Source organism: Xiphophorus hellerii, chromosome 20, assembly GCF_003331165.1.
Source record: "Xiphophorus hellerii strain 12219 chromosome 20, Xiphophorus_hellerii-4.1, whole genome shotgun sequence".
Taxonomy (NCBI): domain Eukaryota; kingdom Metazoa; phylum Chordata; class Actinopteri; order Cyprinodontiformes; family Poeciliidae; genus Xiphophorus; species Xiphophorus hellerii.
Genome location: NC_045691.1, coordinates 194,673 through 220,945, shown reverse-complemented (window position 1 = coordinate 220,945; position 26,273 = coordinate 194,673). Strand labels below are relative to the sequence as shown.

Below are 26,273 nucleotides of genomic sequence, written 5' to 3'. Positions count from 1 at the left end.
GTTCACACTGCACTCTGTCAAGTACTGTGTCAAATGATCCAAACTAACTCAAAAACCAGTTCCCTCCCATCGCCTGTGGAACTGGTGCAGCATTGGCGCTGCACCAAAAATTCAGGGTTTCCCCCAGTGTATTATTGCTGTACTGGGTACTTAATTCCCACGTTAATAACATTTATTGAGTTTACTGTGCCAATGTGGTCATTTTTGTTCTTTTGATTGGTTAAGGTGTGTGTGGGAAAGCCAGAGCCCAAGAACTGGAGTGCTGAAATATTCTTGTTTTAAACAAAATAAACCTGCCCTACTGCTGCAATACACCCTGGTGTCCTCGTCTCCTGGTTCCCTTTGCCTATTACACACAACGCAGAGTACATACAGCAGATGAGTCGGATGAGAGCGACTACAATATCACTTTATCAAATCCATAGAACCCCAAAGCATTTTACTCTACATTATGTCATTCACGCATTCACACACACATTCACACACTGATGGTGAATTATGGCTACCCTGGGACACACTGACTTACAGTATATAGTCAGGCTAACGGAGTCATTTGTGATTGGAAACACAAACTAATACAGAACATGGAGCAGGTTACAAAGAACAACAGAAATTTAGGAAATTCAGACACTTCAACAAGATTAATGTTCAAAACTTCACTGATGAAGAAAAAAATTGTTTACCTGCAATGAACCACCATAGGACCAGCATCTGGTGAATTACATGCCTTAGTTCTATGAAGGAAGGCCAGTGCTGTGGTAGGATGCTCAGGCACTCCATGATCGGGCCAGGCTAGAAACTGCAACTGTTGCACTTCTCTTTTCTCACATGATTCATTCTGTTACAGCACAGAGATATACACCTTTGATGTCAAGTTCAAAAGGAGACTTAGTTTGTACAGAGTTCTCAGGCCCTGTTTACACGACAACAATTTCTGGTGAAAATGAAAGGGTTTTGTTGTGTTTGTACTGTACATTTACATGAAACCACCGAATGTTTTCTCTGACTGCACAGACTGAAAACGAGTGCAATGGTTCTAAAATGTTCGTTGTCTTGTTAACAGAATAAATGGATCTTTTCTGTAAGGAAATCCCTAGCTTATGCATAGTATGACGCAAAACATAGCTGTTTCCTACAATCCACAGAAGAAAAAACTACTGACAATGCTGGTGTTACTACAATTTGTGTTTCCCCATCAGATACGGTTCCCTCAGCGTCTCTTCACCGCTCCGCACAGCCCAGGTGGCAAAATACACGTGTGTTTGTTCAGGGCTCTTATCTAGAGAACTACGGACTCAAACTCAAACAACGTGTTTCAGCAAAGTTATCCCACTTTTTTCCAATTGCGCCCTAATCAGACGCATATAGTGCGTGTTTTCCCCAGTATCTGGGGGAATGGTATCTGATGGAGAAACGCGAACCGATGTGCTTTCAAGTGGAACTTTTTTTTTAAACACATGCATACTTAGTTTCAAAGAACCTAGCACCAACTAGTGCCATGGTGAGAGCATTACATCTTTTTGATGTGTACCGTTACTGTGTAAACAAAGATTGCAATTAGAATGTCTTCATGTAAATGTGTTAACAGAAACTAAACAAAAATTACATTTTCATTGGATCATGTAAACAGGGCCTAAGTCTACATTTATTTGAATATTGTACACATGAAGCTTATAGAAATGTACAATATACTCTACAGTAACAGCAGAATGGGTTTTAGTGATAATTTGTTGCAAACACAGGCTATTATGTTTAGTAATCAAGACATACTGATTTGGTTGAAAATAGTCTTTATCACATGACCCTTTTCGGCTCTGAGCCTATTGTCATTAGGAACTCAATGGAACAACAGTGCAGGAACTATGCGAATCAATGACTTTCCTTAGATCAAAAACTTTTCTAACTAATTTGAATAATTAACTCAGCTTAATGTACTGTTTGATAATTAGGATCAATTGGAATGTACATGTTATTGAATTGAAATTACTTTTTTGTAAGGTGCCTTGAAATGACACTACTGAATTAGTGCTTTAATAAATAAACCTAATTGAATATTCTTTAAACATGTCCAATCATTTTTATTTTTTATTTGTTTTTATTGGAGCACTATTTCTCATGAAATGACTTTTGGAAGTCATGCTCCTCATCAAGAAAAGACTACAAAATATTCATACTTGAAATACATAAATTGCTTTTACCTTGTAAATGCTGAATATTCTTGTGACATAAGTTGCCAATTCCAAAGTTTCCAGTATGGTCACTTGAATCGTTCCATATGTCTCTGTACCACGACTAGGCCAGTATTGGTCACACTTAACATGCATACAGAAGACAATGAAAAGCAAGTACACATTTTTTCTTACATCAACAATTGTCATTTGAAAACAGTAAATAGCAAACCGCAAAACATGTATGGAAAAAGAAGAAGCAGAAGTATTTGTACTCTGTTGCTTGCAGTGCATTTAAGTCAGTTGTTGCTAAGCTAAAGACACAACATGCCAGTGATGCAAAATCTGGTCATTTTATTCATTCCCCACTCTCTGCAACATGTCCATTTTTCAATAGCTAGACAACAAGAGAAAACAGTACCTTAAATTTGCTTTATGGTGTTTGCACCATGTGCAACTTGTGTGTCTGTGAGCTCTTTAACTGCTTAAACAGAATAAAAAGATTCAGATCTTTTCTCTACTTTAAAAATAATGGTGTTCTATTGCTTTCTGTCTCAAACTGGCCAACTCTTGTAATGTTGCTAAGTAAGCAACATTAAAATCCCTGACGACAGCTCTTCATGAGTTGAAAGAGGAACTCTCTGTTCATATTAACACAAAGATCAATAATATTTGACAATCACCAACAAAGAATGAACAATACTTGTAAATACCTAACTGAGGAGACGAGGATTGGAGCTAACAAAATATGGGGGAATTTTTCTGCCATAATTTGAGAGCACACATTTTCAGTCTGAAAGCAGAATTTCATGTCTCTTATTCTCAAAACTTTTAATACTTGTTCTTACATTTTCAGTTTGAAAGCAGGACTTCAGGTCTTTTTTCTCAAAATTTGCAATGTTTGTACTCAAAACTTCTTCTCTCTTTCAAATATCCACGGTGCTTTCTCAAACCTTGTCTGCTTGAATCAAATCTCCACTTGCAAAAGTCTCTGCCATTGAGAATCTTGCTAATTCTGCTGGTGCTTGGAACAGAAAAGTACAGTCGCCTGGCAACCTCTCAACAAATAGAATGCAAGTGTTATACTGGGTGCGTTTGCTTCCTTCTAATGGATGTGTCAGCGCTCCTTCCTTCCCCTGCCCGCAAAATAGTGAGTCAGAATTTGAAATAGCAAGCACTGAATTGTTCCAATAACTCATATCCACCAAGAAAAACAGATATAGGCAACAGTCTAGACAATTCCTTTCTGACAGAGAAATTCTAAGTTGTAAAACCAAAAAAATCAGTGAAAAATGAAAGATGGATACATACTTTAGGTTTAACTACTCATTCAGGCAAAAAGCATTGAATGCACGTAGTTTTCCTGTGGATAATGGATGACATGCTGAACACAAGAAGAAAATAACAAGCAAACAGTTGCAAACTTCACAGAAGAAGCATGGAGGAAATTCTCCACACACTTAAGGATGGGTGTATTAAGATATATTTCTCCAATTCGTTGTCTCATTTTCCTCTTTAGATCAATTCATACATGCACCGTCATTGAGAGGTTGTCTGAAGAAATGGTGTGTGCCACCTGGAAAGGCAGAAGATAGCTATGCAGAAAGAAGTAGCCCGAGTCTCAGGTCTTAAAAGGATCATTTGGATAATAGCTTTTCCTCGTTCTATACATTTTAAAATTAATACTTCTAAATCTCTAGGGATGTGTGGGTAAAAAGATCTGTTGGTCATGAGCGTGACCACAGACAATAAGAAGGCCAGTTCTGTGGAGAACTGAGTATAGTTGTCCTAAAGTAGCAGATATATTTTTGCCAAGTTAGTCTTCATTTCAAACCTCTCTGCAAGTGATTGTAGTCTTTGGTGTACCACTAAAATGTACCCTGCATTTTCTCCCCTTTCACTACAGCAAAATGTCACTACAAGCCCCAATGCTTAATTCTGACCAGAGTCTGGAGCACATTATACAATGAAAAATATTGTTGAAATTTAATAAAGGCTATTTAATAACTCTTGTATGTGTTCTACTTATTCATGCGAAAAGCACTGAATGCACATAGTATTTCTGTAGATAACTGAGGACATGCTGAACACAAGAGGAAAAAAGACACACTAGAAGAAAAAACTCAAAGAACATGCTGTACTTTGGGTTTTAAAAGCCAAAGAACTGCATGTAGTTCATTACTGTTCTGCTTAAAATCAAAACACAAGAAGCTCACCCTTGACTTCTCCTCCAAACGGGTCATCATAACAATTGTGCAGCTCCTCTGCTCCCACACCATCCTCCAGAAATCACAAATTGTCTCTGGCAGTGGCCCTTGTGTGGCGATATAAGCATTCTGTTTCCTATAGCCATCTATATAGTTGGCATTAATGTAGTTGCTTCCTGGAACTCCTGCAGGAGAAAATAAGAAGGACCACATTGTAAGAAGCAAAAATAGTTTAAAATTTTCTTTTGACTTTTTTTAATGACTTGATTTCAATTTCTACCACTATCGTACAGTTGAAAGCAGATATTTACACTTTAATATCTTTAAACTTTAAAATTTAAAACCGTGTTGCTTACCATTCACCGGTGTGAGGACGACCCTGGAGTGGTCATAAGCAATAACATTTGCATAGCGGTTCTTAGATCTGTTGATCTCAAGATTGGAATGCTCCCAGGTGAGCTGCTGTTCTGGATCAATAGTCTGAAGCACAAAAAGGGGAAGACTTGCACATGTAAACATGTCTAGATAATTTGTGCCAACTCTCACCCATATTTCTATATCTTGTGAAAATGACATCCTTTTACTTCCTCTTAAATTGTATTAAATTTTTACTTTGTTTTAACTCCTCATTTAACTTGTTGCATATTACACCATGAATTGACATACAAAAGCTCTTTCATGTTGTGCATATACTACGATTCCTTAAGTTTGAGTAACCTCTTAAGTTAAATCCTCCTCTTAAAAAAACATGTTTTCTTTGTGCTCAAATGACAGTTTCTTTGATGCCATAAACATAATTTGACCAATTTTAAATTCCACCAGATCTTCAAATTTAAGAATTCTACATTTGAACAATAATGGGTTTGTGTGCTCATAAAAACTGACATTATTCTAAAGGCTCATTTCTGTAGGATACTCAGAGGTTGTAAAGAACTTTGTAATTAATTCCCCACACCTCTGAACAATATGTTAAATATATGCAAAATCAGAGAGTTATATAGAATATGAAGTGATTTCTTATTCAGAATATGTCTAGCTTTAGCCAGACATCAATATATGCTTCTACATAGCTTATTCTGTAAACGTTTAAAATGTGGTTTAGAACTAATTTTGTCATCAATTATTACACCAAGAAACGTATCAACATATACCCTTTGTAGAGTCACACCCCCTGTCTGAACTTGAATTTGAGCTTTTTTGTAATAGTTTATAAAAAACATGATTTTAGTCTTGTCTAAATTTAGTGATAGCCTGTTATTGTCAAACAATTTCTTTAATTTACTGATTTCTGAGGCAACTACGGAAAGACATTGTTGTAAATTTTCACCAGAGAATAGAATATTTGTGTCGTCAGCAAATAACACATTGAACTTGCATTACTCTCAAAATAACTTAAATATGTTAGGTGAAATGTATATATATTATCATATATTTGTTGTTTCATTTATAACAATAGTGTTACTTATATGATGTTCCTTGATTGTTTTCTTTTCCTTCAACATAAAGACTGTTTCTGTATGTTTTGATCTACTTTATCTCCTTCTTCACAAGAGGGCCTCCCTGAAGAGAAGCAGTGATAACTGTGCTCACGGGGTTTATTGCTCAGCAGGACTTCTTCTTCCTTTGAACTGTTAGATAGCTGAAGAATCGTCGCCTTGAAGATATACGACCTGTTCTGTTTTTACTCTGTTTTAATGCAAGATAACATGTGTTTAGTTAGTGATTGTCATTAGCACTGCAACTACATGTTTTGTCCCCACCCCTTAGAGTTGCAGTGCCTGCTGTGATAGGGACTCTGAAAGTAATAAAAAGAGAGGAGCGGACAAATGTGTTTCAGAGCGGTCGGAGATTTGTAACTGTAAACACATCTCTGTCCGTTCTCCTCGCGAGTACAAAAGAATCTAACTCTCTTGTCTTTTCTGTGTTTGTTCAACTTGTCTTTAATAGGTGTCAAACCTGACAAAATAGTTGCTGTTTTTATCACAGGTATTTTTGTAAGTGTGGTTCTATATTCACAAAATAACTATTGAATTTATTTACAATATTCTTCATAGTGGTAATATTCTGGTAATTATCTATAAAATACTGTGGGTAATTGTTACTATTAGAAGTTTTCCTATTTAAAATATTCCATGTCGTCTAAGTATTAATTTTATTAATTTATAATAGTTCTTTATACATACCTTAATATTAGTTAACTTTATAATATATATATTTGTTCTATTTGATGCTTGTTGTGAATGACGTATACTCACAAACGAACAAGGTAATTAGTCCAACGTTTAGAAACTACAGTACAGCGGCTGTAATGCGCCACAGCAAAGGTAAAATAACCCGAACAGGTGATCAACTCAAAACCACTCCTATCTTTTTGCTCTCGCTCTCTCTTTGTAATTTAAGCACACCTGTTACCGTGGCAACCGCCTGCTCCCCGCAAGACGAGCAAAGATTACGTTAAAAACATAATATTCAGTCCGTTACAATATCAAGTTTCCAGGCTTGATATTTATTTCTCAATTATTAATCAGCGCTTCCCTGAACACAGCGATGGTTGATTGACTAGCTGTACTTGGTGCTAGAGTGGCTAACACGAGTAACAGTTTAATCCAAAGCCTTTTCTGCTAAAATAAAATCTTTAGTGTATGTCAGATACAGTACACATTGCATATTGATCTGTTTAGCTAACATAAGACTGTGTAGCAGACAGGCTTCAAGGTGTAGAAGTTGTATCAGTACTGCCATTATGCTGTACTTAGCTAACGGGAAGCATGTGTTTGTGAGGCGGCCACGCACGTGACCACGTAGAATGGGCATCAGCCAATGGAAAAGCAGCCCCTCTGGTAAGGTCCATCACACTGCACTCACTGTCAAACGAACCAAACTAACTGAAAAACCTGTTTCCCCCGTCGCCTGTGGTGGCGCTGCACCAAGAACTACTGAAGGAATCAACACAAAACCTCTGAAGAAGACCAGCGCAACTTCTTTCTTCACAAAATGTAAACAAAACTGGAGCAGTGTCAGATTTTAGTGGTTGTAGGATTTCTTCATTGATATACATTACTAGTTTGGACATCGCCTGTTAGTCACTAACGCTAGCGATGCTCCTGCATGGGCCATTACCAAGCAGCAAGTCATGTCCGCCAAACCATACTTCTCCAATGAGGAATGAAAAGGAATCTGTCACAAAATGATCGTAGAGACTTAATTATATTTTTACACGGTTTCTGTAAAATATGGCTTAAATAAAAGAAAAATGCCGATGTTTTGATATGTAAAATAAGTATTCTCCCTTGATATAAATCTATAAACAGTTTGGTTTCTATCAAGGTGCAAGAGAGGACTAGACAAATTCTCTTTTATACTGGTCAACAATTTAGCATTACATAATTGCTGCTGTTAAAATTAGTTTGTCAAAATGTAACAAACCATGAATCATATTTTTATGAAATATGGCATTCTATTTGATGACTGCTATGAATATATGTTTAAACAAATGAGGCAATTAGTTCAGTTTTTGTCATTTATTAAAAGTAAAAAAAGTTGCAGCAGTTGCAGAGCGCCACGGCAAAGGAAAAATAAGCTGATAAACAGGTGTAAAACCATTTACTGTTTTTCCTTGCTCTATGTGTCAGCAAGCAGACCCGTTGCTATGGCAACTGACAACATCTCTTGTCGGTTGTCATTGTCCCTCAGAGGGTAATATATTGATCAGAATGCATGTCACTGTAATTAGCTTTCTGCTTCTGGAGCGGTCTCCAATCCACTTGTATTCACACTGCCTTCCAACCGTATGACTTCAACCGGACCGAGACCTAGGTTTCTAGGTGGCTCAAAGCCATTAGACTTAAAATTTGCATTCACACTTACTAAATGAATTGGACTTTCTCTAGACAAACAAATTAGAATCTGATTAAAAAGGACTAAACAGGGCTGGTGTGAATGTACCCTGAAATATGCTGGACCCTCCTGGGGACCTGTGTTAAAGAAATCTGGTCAGAAGGGTAAGAAATGAAAGATTGTGTTTTTTCTTTTATATAAAAGAAAAAACACAATCTTTCATTTCTTGACCTATTAAATAATGTGAAAAGTTTGGGTTTTTTGTAATCCTTCTGTACTACACAGTGCAGTGTATAATGACTAGTCCAGTTTTAAATCACACTGCTGTATAATAGCTAAATCACTTCATAAAATTGATTCATGAAAAATTAAAACTCTCAAGCTGATGTGAATTATTTTCCGATTCTCAGTCATGGAGACACTTCTGCAAATCTGTAAAGTAAGTGGAGATAATTCTTTGTTCAGTGAGTTAGCATGGTAACTCACTGAACACAATGGTAACAATAAAATCTTGGCAACCGTATGCTGCTAGTATTTTACTGTATTTACTAATGTACTAAAGCTAAGGTGTTCTTCACAGTTTTAACTAAGTGCATGAACATTTCACACTCAAATTCAAATCAATGAGTGAACCAAACTTGAAAAAGATGCTTCTGCCATTAACAATAACTCTAAAGTCTAAAGTAGACCTGAAAAAATATTGGAAGCATCTATATCATATCTATATTAAACAACTGCTCATTTTTCAAATACATAGGCTCTGCTTTTGTTTTCACAAATGGTAATGAAAGTGTTGCGTCTGGGAAAAATTAGCATAGCAAAAATGTCTCCTTCCTGCATGTAATGCATCTAACAGCATGGCTCACAGAAGTTACAGGGAAACATTTCTTTATCAGTTAAAGTTAGCTGATATCAGAGAAAAATGTGAAAGGTGCTTACCTGAGCTGAGTGAACCTGACACCCCACCCACGCAAAAAATTCCAGCACATAGACTGAGTGGTTAATGTTCCGTTTGTGATGGTTGTGCCATTAAAATTTTCATTTGTGCGGCTTTTGTTTATGAGATATTAAAAAAAATGTTATAGGTCATCCAGAGGTCACCATCTCCCACCTTGCTCCAGAACAAGCCAAAGTGGACTACTTCATTAGTTTGTGCAGGTTTGTGCCGTAAAAACCCTTAGTGCAGCTTTCGATTTTGAGATATTATAACTTATAATTTCGGATGTTGACATCACCATCATCATCAACTTTATTTATAAAGCACTTTAACACCAGCCGCAGCTGAAACAAAGTGTTGAACATCAGTAATAGATAAATAAGATATAGAAAGCTTTAAAAGATGCAGCAAGACAGACAACATCAATACCAATTAAAAATGTAGTAAAATCAGGTCTCAATTGGGTTGAAGGCCAATGAGTAAAAACATGTTTTCAGACGGGTTTTGAAAATGGACAGTGGGGGGCCTGTGAAACGGTAGAGCATTCCAAAGCTGCAACCCAGAAATAGAGAAGGCCCTTTGTCCTCTAAGCTTCTGCTTACAGGTAGGAATGACCAGGAGCAGCCAGTGAAAAAACCTGAGTGACCGAGAGGGAATGTAGTGGTAGAGAAGCTCTGTTAAATAAAGGGAGGCAAGAATTTTTTTAAAATCTTAAAAACAAACAAAAGGATTTTAAAATGAATTCTATCTTCCTCTAAAACAAAACAGTGGGCTACTTCTTTAGTGCTCCATTAGTGCAGGTTTGTGCCATTAAAACCGTCATTTGTGCAGTTTTCCTTGAGATATTAGAAGTTATAATTTTGGGTGCTGACATCACCAGCCCCCCATCTTTCTCCAAAACACTGAGCTACTGTGTGAGGGAGTGGGGGGGTGGGGGTCAAGATGCCAGGGAGGATGTAGATGCTTACCAGAACTTTCTCCCAGACGTTTTGGAAAAACAGCATTGTTAATGTCTCCTAGAGTTTTGTAGAAATGCCAACTAATCGATGACAAGAAAGTGATAACCACCCTCCCCTCCCCTCTTACGCCTACATTAAAAAAGATAAAACAGAGCAAGAAATGGCAAACAACATCGTGAAGGAACTAAATCTGGGTATTAGCCAGCAAGGATCTTCCCTTGAAAAATCTATGGATGATCTCAAGAGGTCAGTTTAATTTCTTTCTGTTGATTTGCAAGAAAAGATGACGTATTTCACTGGAGGGAGCGCAATTGTTGACAGAGTGATAACAAAAGAGAGATAAAATCAAAATAAAAACATACACAATTAAGTCCCTCTGATAGTCCACACAATCTTAAGCACAATGGTATTTTATGTGACCCAAGAGTACACAATGAGTGCAAAAGGGACAATCCTCTAAGAGTGTCATTGAATTAATAAAGGCATGACTAGGCTCCACCTTACATTAAAAACTGTTTTTTGAAGTCTTAAGGAATATGTGATTTCTTCCATCAAATAAATGTCACAGACTTTTTGGATCCGTATGGGAGGCCCTGGTTTCAGCTATCTGATAGTTATGCATTTCCATACTGCTGTGAACAATATATTTAGAAAATATCTATCACCCTTCCTGTCTATTCTTTCGGGTATTTCTCCCAATGCTGCTACAAGGTTTTTTTTTGGAAGATCTCTTCTGAAAATTACCTAGAGAGCTTCATATATCTCCTCCGAAAATACACTTAGTTTAGGACAAGACCAAAACATATGAGTATGGTTTGCGTTCTGTGTCCCACAGTTTCTCCAGCATGAGCTGGGTTGTGTTGGGCCAATTTTGCTAGTTATTGCTGGCATTCTGAAAAACCGGATTATTACTTTCCATTTTAATTCCCTTCATGTATTAGAATTTGTGGCTAATTGTGCTTCAGTACATATTTCATCCCATGTGTCCCTTTCTTTTGACTCCTGCAATTCGGTCTCCCATTTCTGCTTTATGTTTGAGGAATCATGCATATTCATAGACAGAAACAGATCATATACTTTACTAATAACTTTATTGTTTCCCTTTCCCCTTTGCATGTCCATTAGAAAACTTTCTATAGGTGTAGGTTCATGAAGTTTAGTCCAACTGCTATGTGTCGTCATAAAGGTTCTGAGTTGTAAATATCTATAGAAGTCTGTCTTAGGGAGACCAAATTCACTTTTCATCTGCTCAAAGGTTTTTTAAATGTCCCTCTTCAATTAACTGATAGATATGAGATAATCCATACTTAGACCAGTTTCTGAACCCCGAATCTAACTTGTTTGGTAAAAAAGTCTTCATAAATCCTATGCCTCATAAAAGTGAGATCTGTTTTAATAACTTAAAACCCAATTGTATTTTGTTCCAGATTTTCAGGGTGTTTTTGTCCAGATTGTCATTTGTTTTGCAGAAGCATCTAAAAAGGGTAATGTTTGCAGTGGCAATGCGCACATGCTTTCCTCTATTTCCAGCCGTCGAGTATCTGTACTATTCTGTAGCCATACTAATAATGGTTTAAGTTGTGCAGCCCAGTAATAATATTTTAAGTTTGGGAGTTTAAGGACCTGCATAGGTTTAGATAATTGTCTGATTCTAGGGCACTTTTTTGCCAAATATATCATTTTATATCAGATATCATTTTATCTAAGGTATCAAAGGTAGATTTGTGAATCTCCACAAGAAGCATCTGGAATAAATAGAGTAGTCTTGGTAAAACATTCATATGGATATTTTCAACACGGCCTATCAGAGAAATAGGGAGTGTAGCCCATCGTTCCAAATCATTTTTAATGGCTCGTAGAAGTTTACTATAGTTTGCCTCATAAAGGTCACATAGAGATGAAGGTATATGAATACCCAGATATCTGATATCATTCTTGGGCCACTTGAATCCACTCTGTAATTTTGTGATATCTGAAATTGTGCATAGCCTCCGTTTTTATCAACAATTATCTTGGAGCCTGAGTAAAATTCATATTGTGAGATGAGCTTTTTTAGGTAGGGGATTGTTGATTTAGCTTCTGTCAAATACAATAATACATCATCGACATATAATTAAATTTTGTGTACTTCCTTGTTTTTTCTATCCCTTTAATATTAGCATCATCTCTAATGATTTGGGCCAACGGTTCAATACTAATGGCAAACAGAAGGGGTCAGAGCGAGCACCCCTGTCTGAACCCCCGTTCTAGTGGAAAGCTATCAGATCTATAGCCATTTACTTTAACTGCTGCCTGTGGAGAGGAGTAAAGTGTTTGTACCCAGTCAACAAAATGTGGACCATATCCAAAACATTTCAGAGTATGAATTAGATCTTTCACTGCTCGCTCATTTTTAAAGGGAGAATAAATCTGTGATTCATCTAACTTAAGAGGAGTAAAGTCACTGTTCAGACTTTTTCCTGTTGCTCCCATTAAACATTTCTACTTTAAAGTTTAATCCAGTTAATGCTTGAGGCTTAAGAGGCATTAATAAACAAAAGGCAGTTTTTCTATATACAAAAGCTTGATGCAGACCTTTACTTGATTCTTTATTAATCACATTCTACTAATGAATATTACAACTTCTGGAAATTGCAGTGGGGTGAGGACTTATGGATGTCCCACAGAAATAGCCGTGGCTGAGTGGCCATTCAAGCACAAATTTAATGGGAAATTTATTCTTATTCAATCAAACTCAAATGAACATTATGCTGAAAGTTTTCTGTTACTGGGAGATTTTAATTGTACTATTGATAATAATAAAATTGATAGATGGTCAGAAAAAATTACAGGAAACTCTTTTTTTTAATCTGATTTCATAAATGTTGATATCTGGAGAGTGAATAATCCAGGTAGAAGAGACTTTAAATGGACAAACAGAGCTGGTCCATTATGGTCTAGAATAGATTTTTGGTAAATTTCAGAATGCCTTACTCAACTGAAAATGGAAATAATGTCAGCACCCTTAACAGACCATAGAGCAATTTATTAACTTTAAATTTATCACCAAACAAACCAATTCAGAGATATCCAGCCTATTGAAAACTTAATAATTATCTCACAAAATGAATCTCCAGGGGAAATAATAAGAAATAAAATGTTTGAATATTTTAGGACTGCTGCAGAGGAAGGCAATTATCAAAAACAAAAAACAATAATGATTATAAAAGCTATGCTCTGTTTTGGCTCAAATTTAAAACCATACTTAATGTTATTGAAGAATCTCAAAATGGTTTTATGGCTATATAATATACAACTGATAAGATAAGCCTTGTTTTAGATCTATTCGATAACTCTGAATTAATAACAGAAAATAATTTTATACTGTTTCTTGACTTATATAAAGCTTTTTATTCACTGGAACATATTTTTTTCTTCAAAATACTCAAACTTTTTGGCTTCGCTGAGCAGTTAAAGAAATCAGTTTGCATTTCATATGCATTAGGTAACAGTTCAGTTAAACTACCCTACGGGACCACTTGTAGATTTAATATTGAATTTGGAATTCAAAAAGGTTGTCCAAAAAAAAAAACACCATTTTTGTTAATGTTAGCACATTTCATAAAGAAAGGCAGTTTAAAGGATATTCAAATTGCTGAGAGACAAATATGTTTGAATCAACTGGCAGATGATGTGACTATTTTTAAAAGATTGCGCTCAAATAAATGTTATTAAATCTCTCTAAATGCGAATTGCTTCCCATAAAAACCTGCCACGAAACAGAAATCTCAGGATTTCCTGTCAAACATAAAGTTAAATATCTTGGTGTTTCCATCATGAAAGAAGCAAACCAAAGGCCAAATGAAAATTTTGACCCCCTTGTTGCTTTAGTCCAGAAGAAATTTAATATGTGGTTACAGAGAGATTTATTCATCTCTGGTCATGTCTTACTGTCTAAACCTGAAGGTCTTTCCAGTTTTATATATGCTAGTTCCGCACTTGAGGTTTCCAGTGAGATCAGTTCAAAAGTAGATAACATATTATTTGATTTTATTTGGAAAAAAAAGATTTGTATTATTAAGAAAAATGTAATGATAAGTTGTGCTCCGGTGGATTTACTGTATTAGATTTTCAAACTCTGAATTCTTTCTTTAAAACTAAGTGGATCAAAAGGTATCTTCTAAATCCAAACTCTGTATGGAACTTTATATCTACATACTGTAAGTATTTAAGGCATTAGGTGGTTTATCTTTTCTTTTAGGATGTAATTATAGTATTGAAAAAATCCCAGTTAAACTTTCCAGTTTCCATAAACAGTTGTTGTTATGCTGAAATTTAATACATAAACATAACTTTACCCCACACAAATACTACATTTGGAAATGTGAATGTCATCCTCTGTTCAACACCATAGTGATTACTTAACAGAACAATTATTTATTGGTAACTAACCCATTTTTAAGTAGAAAAACTAATAACAAATGTATTAAGAGATCTAATAATAAGAGATTATATAAGCAAACCAGCTCCTACTTTTTGGGACAATATCTTCAATTATATTTGCTGGAAAGATGTTTGGTTATTGCTGAAGACATACTTGCTAATTAATAAGATTTGAGAAGTGTCTCTAAAGATTCTACATAGACATTATCCTGTTAATAGTAAAATATTTAAATATCACTCAAATGCAGACCCACTGGGTTCATTTTGTCACAACTATGAGAAAACCATCAGTCATCTTTTCTGGGACTGCTGGGATGGCCTAACATGCAGTTATCCTACATGACAAATCTATGGTTTGCACAAAATTACATATAATCCCAAATGCTTCATTTAATAAAAGATGCATTTAATAAAGATTTTATTAAATCTTTTCATTTAATAAAAGATGGTGGTGTTTCAATTTCAATTTGATATATACAGGGCATTATAAATTAGGTTTATTTTTAAAAGATAAAAGAAACCAAAATATCACACCAGCATTCTATTCTTTGTAAAAATGACTGGTGCAGGCAATATAAGTAAGTACATTTTGTTTTGGTTTTTTTTTGTTGTTTTTTGGGGGAGTTTTCTGTCTTGTCTTATTTCTGTTTGGGATAGGGATTAGTTGTAAGATGTTGTATCAAATTGATTACTTGAATTGGGCTGTTTCGTATTTTTGGTAAATAAAACTTGTACCTGTTTAGCCTGATGCATTCAGCTACATGTCAAAATTCATAAATAAAAATGGGGGAAAAAAAACACATTTCCAGTATGGTTAAATATATTTATCAGCAAAATTTTTAATTTTGGCCGATTAGTATCATTAATTTTATGGTAATACCATAAAATTACCATAAAATCTTATGGTATTACCATAAAATACCATTACCATACCATTATGGTAAAAATAATGGTATTTTTCTATGAAGTTTTCTATGAATTTTACCATTTCTAAAATTTTCACAATAAATTTCAGTGTTTTCTAGATTTCATAACTAAAAATTATTTTTTAGTATTTTTCCATGAATTTTTCTATGAATTTTACCATTTCTAAAATTTTCACAATAAATTTCAGTGTTTTCTAGATTTCATAACTAAAAATTATGTGAAATTTGTGTTTTTTGAGTTATAGTATTTCAATTTATTTTCTACGGTAATATGGTATCTTAGATTTTACAGTCTGTAATTGTTAGTATTTTAAAACTTTTTACCATAAATTTTACAGATTTTTTTACAGTGTACGTAAGGTAACATAATGCTTTGGATGTTACAGTCTGTAACTGTTGGTATTTTAATGTTTTTTTAAATTGTATATTTACCATGAATTGTGTTTGAAGAGATGAGGTTGGAACGCAGCTGGACCCATGTTATGATGAAATAAAGGTATTTAATGAAGAAGCAATTCACAAAAATCCAGGCAGCACAGATGAGCAAAAGCAAGGCTCTAACATTGGTAGCAACTGGTATAAGCATTTGATGACTGACATGAGACAGACAGTAGACAATAGGCATTCTAGAAGGACCCGACAGGGAAATACAGACACAGGTGGGTATAAATACACAGGGAAGGAAATCAGGGGAAACAGGACACAGCTGGGATCAATCAAGGGGTCATCATCAATCAAGATGACACAGGAACTAAATAAACACACAGAAAACCCATATCCTCACAATATTTGCATTTTTTTTTACAGTGTACAGTAATATAATACTTTAGATGTTACAGTGTTGGTATTTTACAATATTTTACCATAAATGTTATGGATTTTTTTTTACAGTGTATTGATTAACAATTCCTCAAGTAGTTAGATTTTTATATTCATGCTCTTATGTTGAAGCCCCTGCTCTGCCAATTCAGCCTGTACTGTAGTGCCTCCTACAGTAAGCAGTTTAAAGTCCTCTGATGTCCTGCATGCTTTCTGACTGAAGCGCTATCATTGTCAAATTAAACGAAATCAACAACAGACTGAACAAATGGTCTGTTCCAAAGAAGTGCAGCCATAGAGTTGGATGAGAAGTAATACATTTGACTCTGTTGATGGCAATGTACTGTTTTGAGGTTAGGGATAATGGTCAGGAATAGGCTATAGAAATGAACAAAAAATTAATGGAAGTCCTTAATTTCTATCTTCACAAAGTCCTTGTGAAGATGGAAAGAAATACTCAATGTGTGTGTATAAAACATAATTTAGGTAATGGAAATGTACCTGAAATTCCTGTGAAAAGAGTAGACTGTCATTAGCCTTCTGTCTCTCTATATGGTCTGCCAAGTCACAAACAGGTATGGGAGGAAGGTCCCTCATCCCTGAAAAGACAGAGATTAATAGTCTCACAGTGAGAGTGAATGTAGAAATTAATATGTTAAATACCAAAAACGTTTTCTTGAACAGTAACTTTAGCCAAAAGGTTTTAAACTTTAAACAGAGTGATTCATTCATCATCTTACTATTGTATTTGTGGAAATATCACACTGGGACATTTTCCAGTGTGCCAGTCTGGCATTTGGGTCACTAGAGCCAGTTTCCCTACTTTAATTTTTTTTTTTTTTTTTTTTATCTATGGGCAAGTGTGCAGTACTTTTTGTACCATGACTGAAGAGCTGCTAAAGCTGCATACAATCTTAAGCAGCTGATTCAGCTGCTAAAGCGTATGTAGGCCCTGGTTAAAAACCATGAACTTAAGGTCCTTTAATATTTCTAAAATATTTACGAGGTTGGTCTTATGTATATCAACATAAGTGAGAAACTTGTATTATGGCTTCTGTCTTTTCCTCTATCTCTTTTAGCCTTTTTTATCTGCTAACACGCACATGTTGCAGCTTACATAATCATGTTTATGTGTGACTGCTGCTAGTCATACATAAACAGACTGAAACTGATTAGACTACCCTTTAGGGAGGGTACAGATTTCAAAGAATAAAAGAAAGCTAAACTCACGCTACAATCTTTGCCTCACTTGGTTCTATCCATAAGGTGTGCTAATGTGGCCCAGTGCTGGATGGTGATTGTAACTCTGTATCCATTCCATTTGTTTGACATGTATGGCTTGTAATATTTGATAATTTTTCAGCATTAAAGTCTGTTTTTATATAACCAAATCTCATTATTTCTCAAGGTAATTTACACTGTGGGGTTCTGGTCGGGTCCTGAAACTGGTTAACAGACCTGGGTGGTGCACAGAGACAAAAATGAATGAACTCCAACACTTGTATTATTGTTTTTGTCATTTTTTCATCCAAGTGATTATATGCATGCGGGGAGCAACTACTGTTGTTATTAATGTAAGACATAATGGAAAACGCAGAAAGCCGAAGCTTTTCTGGAGGTGACTTGTGTATTTTACATAAGTGTATTCATGTTTGATCAATTATTCTATTAGTTTAAAGACTGTATTGAATCTCATATCTATGAAAGTAGTTAGGTTAATGAGGGACAAGTGAATTCAACAGAGTGGGAAAAAAACACAGGACAATGGGATGATGGAAAGAAGAAGGTAGGAGAACATGAGAGAAGGAGGAAGCTAATGAACACAGCAGCTAATGCGTGTAGAGGTTGAGGTGGGAGAAAGAAATGGGACTGTTTTATGCACATTCTGCACAAGGGTGCACGAATTACACCGGTGTTCACGGTGCCACCTCATCACAGGAAATGAATGTAGAGGAACATAACCCTAACATTTACCCTAACGCTAACCCTTATCCAATAGATCGACTCAAGGTATGCAAACAATCTTCCATCTCCCAAAGCCTCCATCTTTTCCTAACACACCTTAGGAAAAGGTGTGTTAAATTAAAATTAATTTTACCATATATTCCTTTGATTTAATGTTAGCACCTGATTGTTGCTGCTGAATTAAGCTGTTAGTGAATCCTGCAAAGCATTTTACTAAGAACCATACAAAATTATTAAGAACTTGTGGACATTCAATTAATGTGTCACTGTAATGTTCTTTGATAGTTGTAAAATAGCTATGGTGCATGATTCTAGAAAGTAAGAGGTTTTTATAGGTTGCTTTTAGCCCACACATTGTAAAATAAAAACAACACCACTGGGAATTGTCAAAGTCATTAAGCTAAACTTGGATCTGTTCTAAGGGCCAGTTGTGAAATGAGAAGAGCAGCCGTTCAATGAACGTGTTCTTGGGGAACTATTCAACTCAAGCTGCCGATTTTTTTAACATTCCATGGAATGAAGCAGGGTGAGACGTTCAGACGTAGGCTGTTAGAATCCAGGCGAATCTTCTCCAATAATCCAGCTATGAATTCTGCAATGGGTTATACCCTGCAGATTAGCGCCAGGGGGGTATACAGCTGGTTCAGGTATTAATTCTCTCCAAAGAGAAGGTGGTTAAGAGCAGGGGTGGGAATACCTGTACAACAGAAGGCTACGTTCAAAAAGAGGATAGCTCTGGAAACAGACACAGCTATGTAAAATCTGGTAACTTTTTCACAAAAAAAAGCTTGCATTTAATAACGTCAAACAACGACAATGAAATGGTAAGGTAAGATGTACTTTGCTTGTAAAACCATTGTTCAAACAAGTCAATAAATTATGTGGCAGTGTGGAATATAATTATGCCACAATTATTAAATATGACAGGATACATATACATATGACACGACTGTGTGTGACTGGAAGATGGACCAAAGTGCAAGCCAGAGTCTGGATGAATATGATGAAAAATGTTTTAATAAAGTGTCCCAAAAATAAAACAAACTTGCAAAAGCAATGGAAAACACAGGGATAAAGAGGATAACGAAAACACAGGAACCAGGTGCCAAAAGATGGCAGGGTAAAATGGAACGATACAGCAAAGAGAGACTGAGGCTTGGTTCGCATTACTGTATTTGTTACAGATTGTCATGTGTTTACCTCTAAATTTTCAGTTTCCAATGTTCACATGCAAACCCAGAAAGGATCATTTGGGGATTGTAAAGCCTTTGCAATGCTCAATGCTGAGAATCTAAGTTTAAGCTACTCTGAACTCATTTATAGTTCTATTTATTATAAATAGAACTATAAATGAGTTCTATGAATGAATTTGTAAATATGAGAATTTAAAAATTCTCATATTTCCAAGTGCATACTTGTGTTTATTTGACTTATTTTATATTTTGAGTATAAATTACTTACTATAAATTACTTTTCACACAATGAATGTAACACAATATTAAAAAAAACATACATAGTGTATGTTTATTTTCTATAAATGTTATATTACTTTTGATATTTGTATTTGCTAACATTCAACACTTTATATGGAGTACCTTCAACAAATAAGCAATTTCCTCTTGGGGATTATGAAAGTACTTTTGATACTGATTTGTGCATTTTATACTTTCATATAATTATTTGAACCAACAAATGTGGCACTTAAACTTATCTAGAGATTGTTCTGAAGAATGAACACAACTGTGGAGGTCCACATTTCTCTTCAAGATATCGGGCCCCATTTAATCCATCCATCCATCCATTTTCTTACACCCTTGTCTGTAGTGGGGTCGGGAGGTGCTGGTGCCTATCTCCAGCTAACGTTCCAGGCGAGAGGCAGGGCACATCCTGGACAGGTTGCCAGTCTGTCGCAGGCCCCATTTAATTTATTTTATAATTATGTCACACAATGAATTGTTTGAGGAGTTGCCAATATGTCAGTAGGTATTTGTGTTTTGAATTAAACTATTAGAAACTTACAATGTCATGCTATGACATGGGCTTTCCCAAGTTGTTTAAAGGCAGAATGAGTTTAGGATTAATGCACCACTGTATCATCTGTGATCATTTTTGCATTGGGCAAATAGAAATAATTCTAATTCTAACCAAATAAAGCCAGAAATGTTTAATCTGATTTAATAAAAGACAGCACTCAATGAGGTCATGTGTCTTTTTAGACAACGTATATTACTATTCAGTTTCATCTGCAAAATTTCTAAATGTTAGAAAGCTTTAACATTGAGATGTTAAATGTCAGTCTCTTGAGGAAAAACTGCAGCATTTAATCTATAAAAACAGTGTAAATAAAATGTTTTTCTTTTTCTGGGATATTTCCACTTTTGTGTATCATGCCACAAACTTTGCACAAAATTATAAGATTCAAGATAATTTGAGAAAATGTATGTGTATATGTCCATACCTAATGTCTGGCATTTTAGTCTTCTCATCTCCACAGGCTCAGTGATGCAGGTCATGAGGGAATCTTTTCTCTCTAATATGTGTTCATCCTTGGCTGAAGATGTGTGTTTCCTGGAGAACAGATATACATGACTTGTATGAAAATGAGAACCCACTCCAGAGCCTGTTAATGTTCCAGCAATATTGTACCATGGTGACAAGTAATAAGTCAATCCTAATACTGACAATTTCAAACAGAACCTACAAAGTTATGTTGAACTAGTTGTGCTTCCTACAGCAGATGGCAGTTGCGCTCCCTGAAGCCCTTTAGAGAGGTAGGTGTTATTAGGATTTCGAGCAAGGGGACGGCCAAAGCAAGGCATGGATCTCTGAGTTTGTTTTATGTCCCTTTGGAATGAATAAATTCATTTTGATTTTGATTTCACTGCTGGCATGAGTAAGTAAATAGAAGTAGCTTACGTAGTATTACAATGTGTCAGATTTCAGTCAAAATGTTCTCAATTTCTCCTGAAAGTATGTTTTAACAAATTCCAATAAACTTTTTATTATTATTATTTTTATTAATTTTAGATCAGTTACAATACAGAGAACAAAAGAGAAACCCATGCTGCCACACACATACACAGAAAAGAAACAAAAAACAAAACCACTATAACAAAATGATTGTTATAGTGATTAAGAAATGAGGCGTTAGTTTCTTCCTCCAGGCCACGTCACTTCACAACCATTAGGAGAAAAGAAAAAATAAATAAATAAATAAAAACAAGCAGAATAAATAGAGCAGTAAAATAAATAAGTAGAAAAGATCCAAGAGGACCCCAAAGTTTCAAAAATGTGTCTGATTTGTGGTTAAGTTCATGAGTCAGTTTTTCCAAAGGTATGATGACAGATATCTGTGTAATCCACATATTTACTGTAGGGACATATGGCGAAATCCATCGTAGCAAAATACACTTCTTAGCAAGAAATCAAAGAATTGTAAACAAAGATTTGCAATGCACATCCAAATGGTTAGGGGTAACATTTAGAAGATAAAACATAGGGGATGAATGGAAAAAAGTACCTCTATGCCTCAAACATTTACAGCAAAGATTGGAATGCTTGGGGAACATTCTGTGCATCTCCCTGTGCACCCTGGAGATGCACAGGGGTATTGTAAGATCTATAGAAAAGTTTGAAATTTTGTTCATGTATAGACATAGAAGTGTATTGAGGAAAGGTTCCATTGAAAATCTTGAGCCAATCTAAAGGACTAAATTTCACCTCCAGATCACGCTCCCACAACCGCTTGACAGAGTCAAAGCTTGATGGTTCAGAACCGAGTAAATATGCATAAAACTTGGAAATCAAACCTTTGGGAGATTTGGTTGAAACCAGGGTATTTTCTAAATCCGTCAGTTCCCTACGGAATACATTGGACCTGAACAATGACTCCATAAAATGCCGAATTTGAAGGTATTTATAACAATCTTTTTGAGGAATGTTGCTATTGTCCCTGATTTGATTAAATGATTTAATAGAACCAGAAATCAACAGACCAGAGAAATCAGTCAGACCAGAACAGGACCAGTTCAATATGTCAATACATCTAATAGAAGTTGGTAAATCCGGGTTTAAAGTCAGAGGGGATCAAATTGAGATAAAGGGAGGGATATTTAAGTATTTCCTTATGTCTTCCCACTTAAGAAAGTACTATAAACTACCATGTTTTCCTTCAACAAATCCAACTAATCTAAGTTATTGATAAAAGGGAGAGACTTTAATTTTCTAGGACAACATGATAAAGATTCAAGGCCAAGCCATAAACAGTTGTTTCTACTAGAAAACCAGTCTGACATAATTTTAAGCTGGGCAGACCAGTAATAGAGTTGCATGTTGGATAGAAGACAAACCTCCCAACTACTTGGGTTTAGTAAGGGTGGATAACCTAATTCGTTGATGCTTATTGTTCCAAATAAAATGGGAAATATGAGAGTTAAGGGATTTAAAGAATGTAAAGGACAAGTAGCAAGGAAGGTTTTGAAACAAGTAATTTAAGGGAGGGAGCATATTCATTTTTATTGTATTAACCCTACCGAGAAGTGATATAGGTAAAGTGGACCATTTCGACAGATCGTTCTTAATGTTCTGAACTAGGGGGGAGTAGTTTGATGAGAATAGTTCTTTCAAATCAGGGGAAATAAAGATGCCCAAGTACTTGAAACCTTTTTTAGATGTGTCAGAAATAGGCTGTAGCACCATATCTTGAGGGATATTGAAAGGAGAAGCAACAGACTTGCCTAAATTAATCTTATAACCTGAAAGAGCACCAAATTTATCTATGGAATCTAAGTCTATCTAAGTACAGCCGAGACTGTACTGGTTTTTTCAGGTATAAAAGAACATCATCCACTTAAAGAGAGATCACATGATGATCTTCACCTATCCTAATTCCAGATATGTCTAATAGTCTCAGCTAAAGGTTCAATGAACAACGTGACCAGCAAAGGTGACAAAGGGCATCCCCCCGAACAGAAAAACCATCTGACAGCAAACCATTAGTATTTACCATGGCTACTGGATTGGAATAGAAGGCTTTAATCATGTTAATAAAATTAGGGCCCATCCCAAATTTATGTAGAACTAAGAATAAAAAGGTCCATTCTACCCGATAGAAGGCCTTTTCTGCATCGAGAGAGAAATTATCAGAGCAGGGTCTTTATGATGATTAAGATAATGAATGACATTCAGTGCATGACGCACTTTGTCTGTTCCATATCTAGATTTCACAAAACCTGTCTGGTAGGGGTTTATTATGTTCGGAAGAAATTTTTCTAGTCTCCGAGCCAGCACCTTCGCAACAATTTTGTAGTCAACATTGAGGAGACTGATAGGTCTATAGCAGGGGTCTCAAACTCCAGTCCTCAAGGGCCGCAGTCCTGCAACTTTTAGATGTGCCTTTGCTGCACCACACCTGAACAGAATAATTAGGTCATTAAGGCTCTGGAAAACTGATCTACACAAGGAGGAGGTCATTAAGTCATTTCATTCCAGTGTTTTGTACCTGTGGCACATCTAAAAACTGCAGGACTGCAGCCTGGAGTTTGAGACCCCTGGTCTATAGGATGTGCAATCTAAGCAACTAATGCCTTGAAATTCCTTGAAGTAGGAAACTGTTTATGCATATGCTCCAACCTAGACACCTCATTCTCTAGTTTTTTTTCTGTTTTCCTCCAAAACTCTTTTCTGAAAAGAGCTATAGAAAATGAACTGCCCTCGTAAAGTGGCCTTGGCTGCATCCCAAATCATGGCAGAAGAAACTGGAGAAGATTCATTATCAGACCAGTATTGTAAAAGATTATACCTAACAAAGGTACAAAAAGGGTTGCTATTCAAGAACGAGGTATTAAGTCTCCAAACGGGAGTCCTAACAGTATTAAAAGTAGATTCAAATTGTAAATAAATAGGGGCATGATCTGAAAGGGCGACTGAACCCATGGAGCAAGACAGAACAGTATGTCAATAGGTTTTTGGGATAAAATAATAATCAAGTCTAGAATATGAGTTATGAGGATGTGAATAAAAAGAGTAGTCTTTTACTTTGGGGTTTAGCTGACACCACACATCGACCAACAGAATATCTGAACATAATTCTTTAAGAACAGAGGAGGCTCTGGGGTTGGACACATGTGGCGAGAAGGATTTGTCCAAACCAGCATCCATTATGCAATTGAAATCGCCAGCCAGGAAGCCAAGACCATCACAATACTGATTAAACAATAAAATTACTTGCGAAATTAAGTTAGGTGAATCATTATTAGGGGCATAGACATTGAGTATGGTTATAGATTGAACCTTTAAACAGAATGAATCTACCTTCCGAATCTCTTTCCTCACATACGAGGGTAAAAGGGAGTTTCTTATTAATAAGGATGGCTGAACCTTTTTTATTCAGCGAGTGAGAAGAAAAATAAACATTGCCCACCCAGTCTCTTTTTAGTTTCAGATGATCCACAACCTAGTCTCCTGGAGAAGTACAATATCAGCTTCTTGCTTATTCAAAAAGGTCAAAATTTTCTTCCTCTTAATTGCATGGCCTAATTCCTGGACATTCCAGGAAATTAGATTAAGTGGCCGAGACATACTGGCTTAAGGTACTATAAATGTGTTATGTTCCAGGGTTCTCTGGTTCTCTTGGTGGGGTATTTTCCTGTGCGCCTTTTCCACCTCTTACCACCAGATGGCGACAGGTTCCGGTTGGAGTGCGGTGGTATCATCATCATCCACAGCTGTCATCAATTACCCTCATCAGCGGAGCATACTTAAGGAGTTGACCGCCAGTCCAGCGTCGCCTGAGTGTTTGCCAGTCACGGTACCTCTGAGCCCCCTTGAGCCCTGTCTCTGTGTTCCTCGTTGCCTTGAGCCTTCCAGTGATTCTCTTTGTGTTTTCTCTGTTGCCTTCAGGTGATCCCTTTGACACTCTGGACCCGCTGATTAGACCCTGGCAGTTTTCCTGGTTTCAGAACCTCCCTCGTGACGTCGTGGAAAATACCCACTGGTTGCCCGAGTTCCCAGACTCACCTCTCCGTTTTTTTACAAGTATCTCCTGGACCCCACGGCTGGCGGTCGAACCACTCCCCTGTGTCTCCGTTGCACCCGAGCCTACCTGTCCGTTCTCCGCCGCACTCCTCCGTTTGTTCCTGGACCCACTAAGAGACCGAGACCCTGGACATACTCAGTTACCCTCCAAGATTCAGATCCAACCACCACCAAGTAAGAACAACCTGCGTTTGATCTGAGATTTCCATATTCCCACGACCCCTGAACTCACCAGTCTGCTCTTTCCCCTCGCAGTGAACCACTGCTGCCCGTTACCGTTGATTCCCTGGACCAGACCACCTTCCCACACTCTGATAATTGTGTAATCTTAATAAATCACTTGAACTGATTCTTACTCTCCTGTCTTGTGTTCTGCATGTGGGCTAGAAACCTTAACCCATCATGACAAAATGATGTTATAGGGAGATTAATGAAATACTGAGACCAAAAAGAGACACGAGGAAGTACGACACTGAGATTTTTAAAAAAAAGACACTAACCTTTCCTGTTTACTGCATCCACAGACAACAGACATTGAAAAAGAAAAGAAAAATATTGTTAATAGACAATATTAAAAAGTAACCAGAAACTGTTACCCATAGTTTCCAACAGCCAAGTTCTGTCAATTTTTTAAAACGTTGTGTGGAAAGGAAAATAGATTTCAGCAAAGCATCAGTTTATGCAAACCACAAGAGGCAACAGCATTAAGGATTAAAAGTCTTTGTCCCAGCTCAAAACATCTCTACATTTTTGTGATAACTGTAACAAAGAACAGTTAGGAACCAAATGCGCGTCATGTTAGTGTAGTTTAACACAAAAGTATTTCAATGTGTGAATTTAACCTAATTAGAATACCTATTTTCGGACTGAATGAAAGACTAAAACAAGGAGATATTTGGTTATTCTTGAATTGAGTCCCCCAGTAGGGTTACTATTGTTGGGAACCAGAGTTTTTGGCTCTTTGTTTGGGGGTTTTCTGTTGCCTGCTGCTTCCCTGT

General features: G+C 36.2%; 1 protein-coding gene and 1 long non-coding RNA gene across 2 annotated transcripts in view; one reads left to right on the top strand and one right to left on the bottom strand.

Moving 5' to 3' along the window:
* The window catches only part of LOC116710338 (receptor-type tyrosine-protein phosphatase F-like), a 174,559-nt gene that overhangs the window by 22,771 nt on the left and 125,515 nt on the right, over window positions 1–26,273 (bottom strand). Inside the window, exons 18-23 of the mRNA XM_032549336.1 lie at window positions 20,699–20,808; window positions 16,777–16,874; window positions 4,732–4,855; window positions 4,385–4,560; window positions 2,199–2,318; window positions 684–838 (exon numbers count right to left, since the gene is read on the bottom strand). Of these exons, the coding sequence (XP_032405227.1) occupies window positions 684–838; window positions 2,199–2,318; window positions 4,385–4,560; window positions 4,732–4,855; window positions 16,777–16,874; window positions 20,699–20,808 (783 nt within the window). The remainder of the gene's footprint in view (window positions 1–683; window positions 839–2,198; window positions 2,319–4,384; window positions 4,561–4,731; window positions 4,856–16,776; window positions 16,875–20,698; window positions 20,809–26,273) is intronic.
* Window positions 24,849–25,624, top strand: LOC116710608 (uncharacterized). Its single transcript, XR_004337108.1, has 3 exons — window positions 24,849–25,048; window positions 25,141–25,449; window positions 25,531–25,624. It is a non-coding gene; the product is annotated as an uncharacterized LOC116710608 (long non-coding RNA).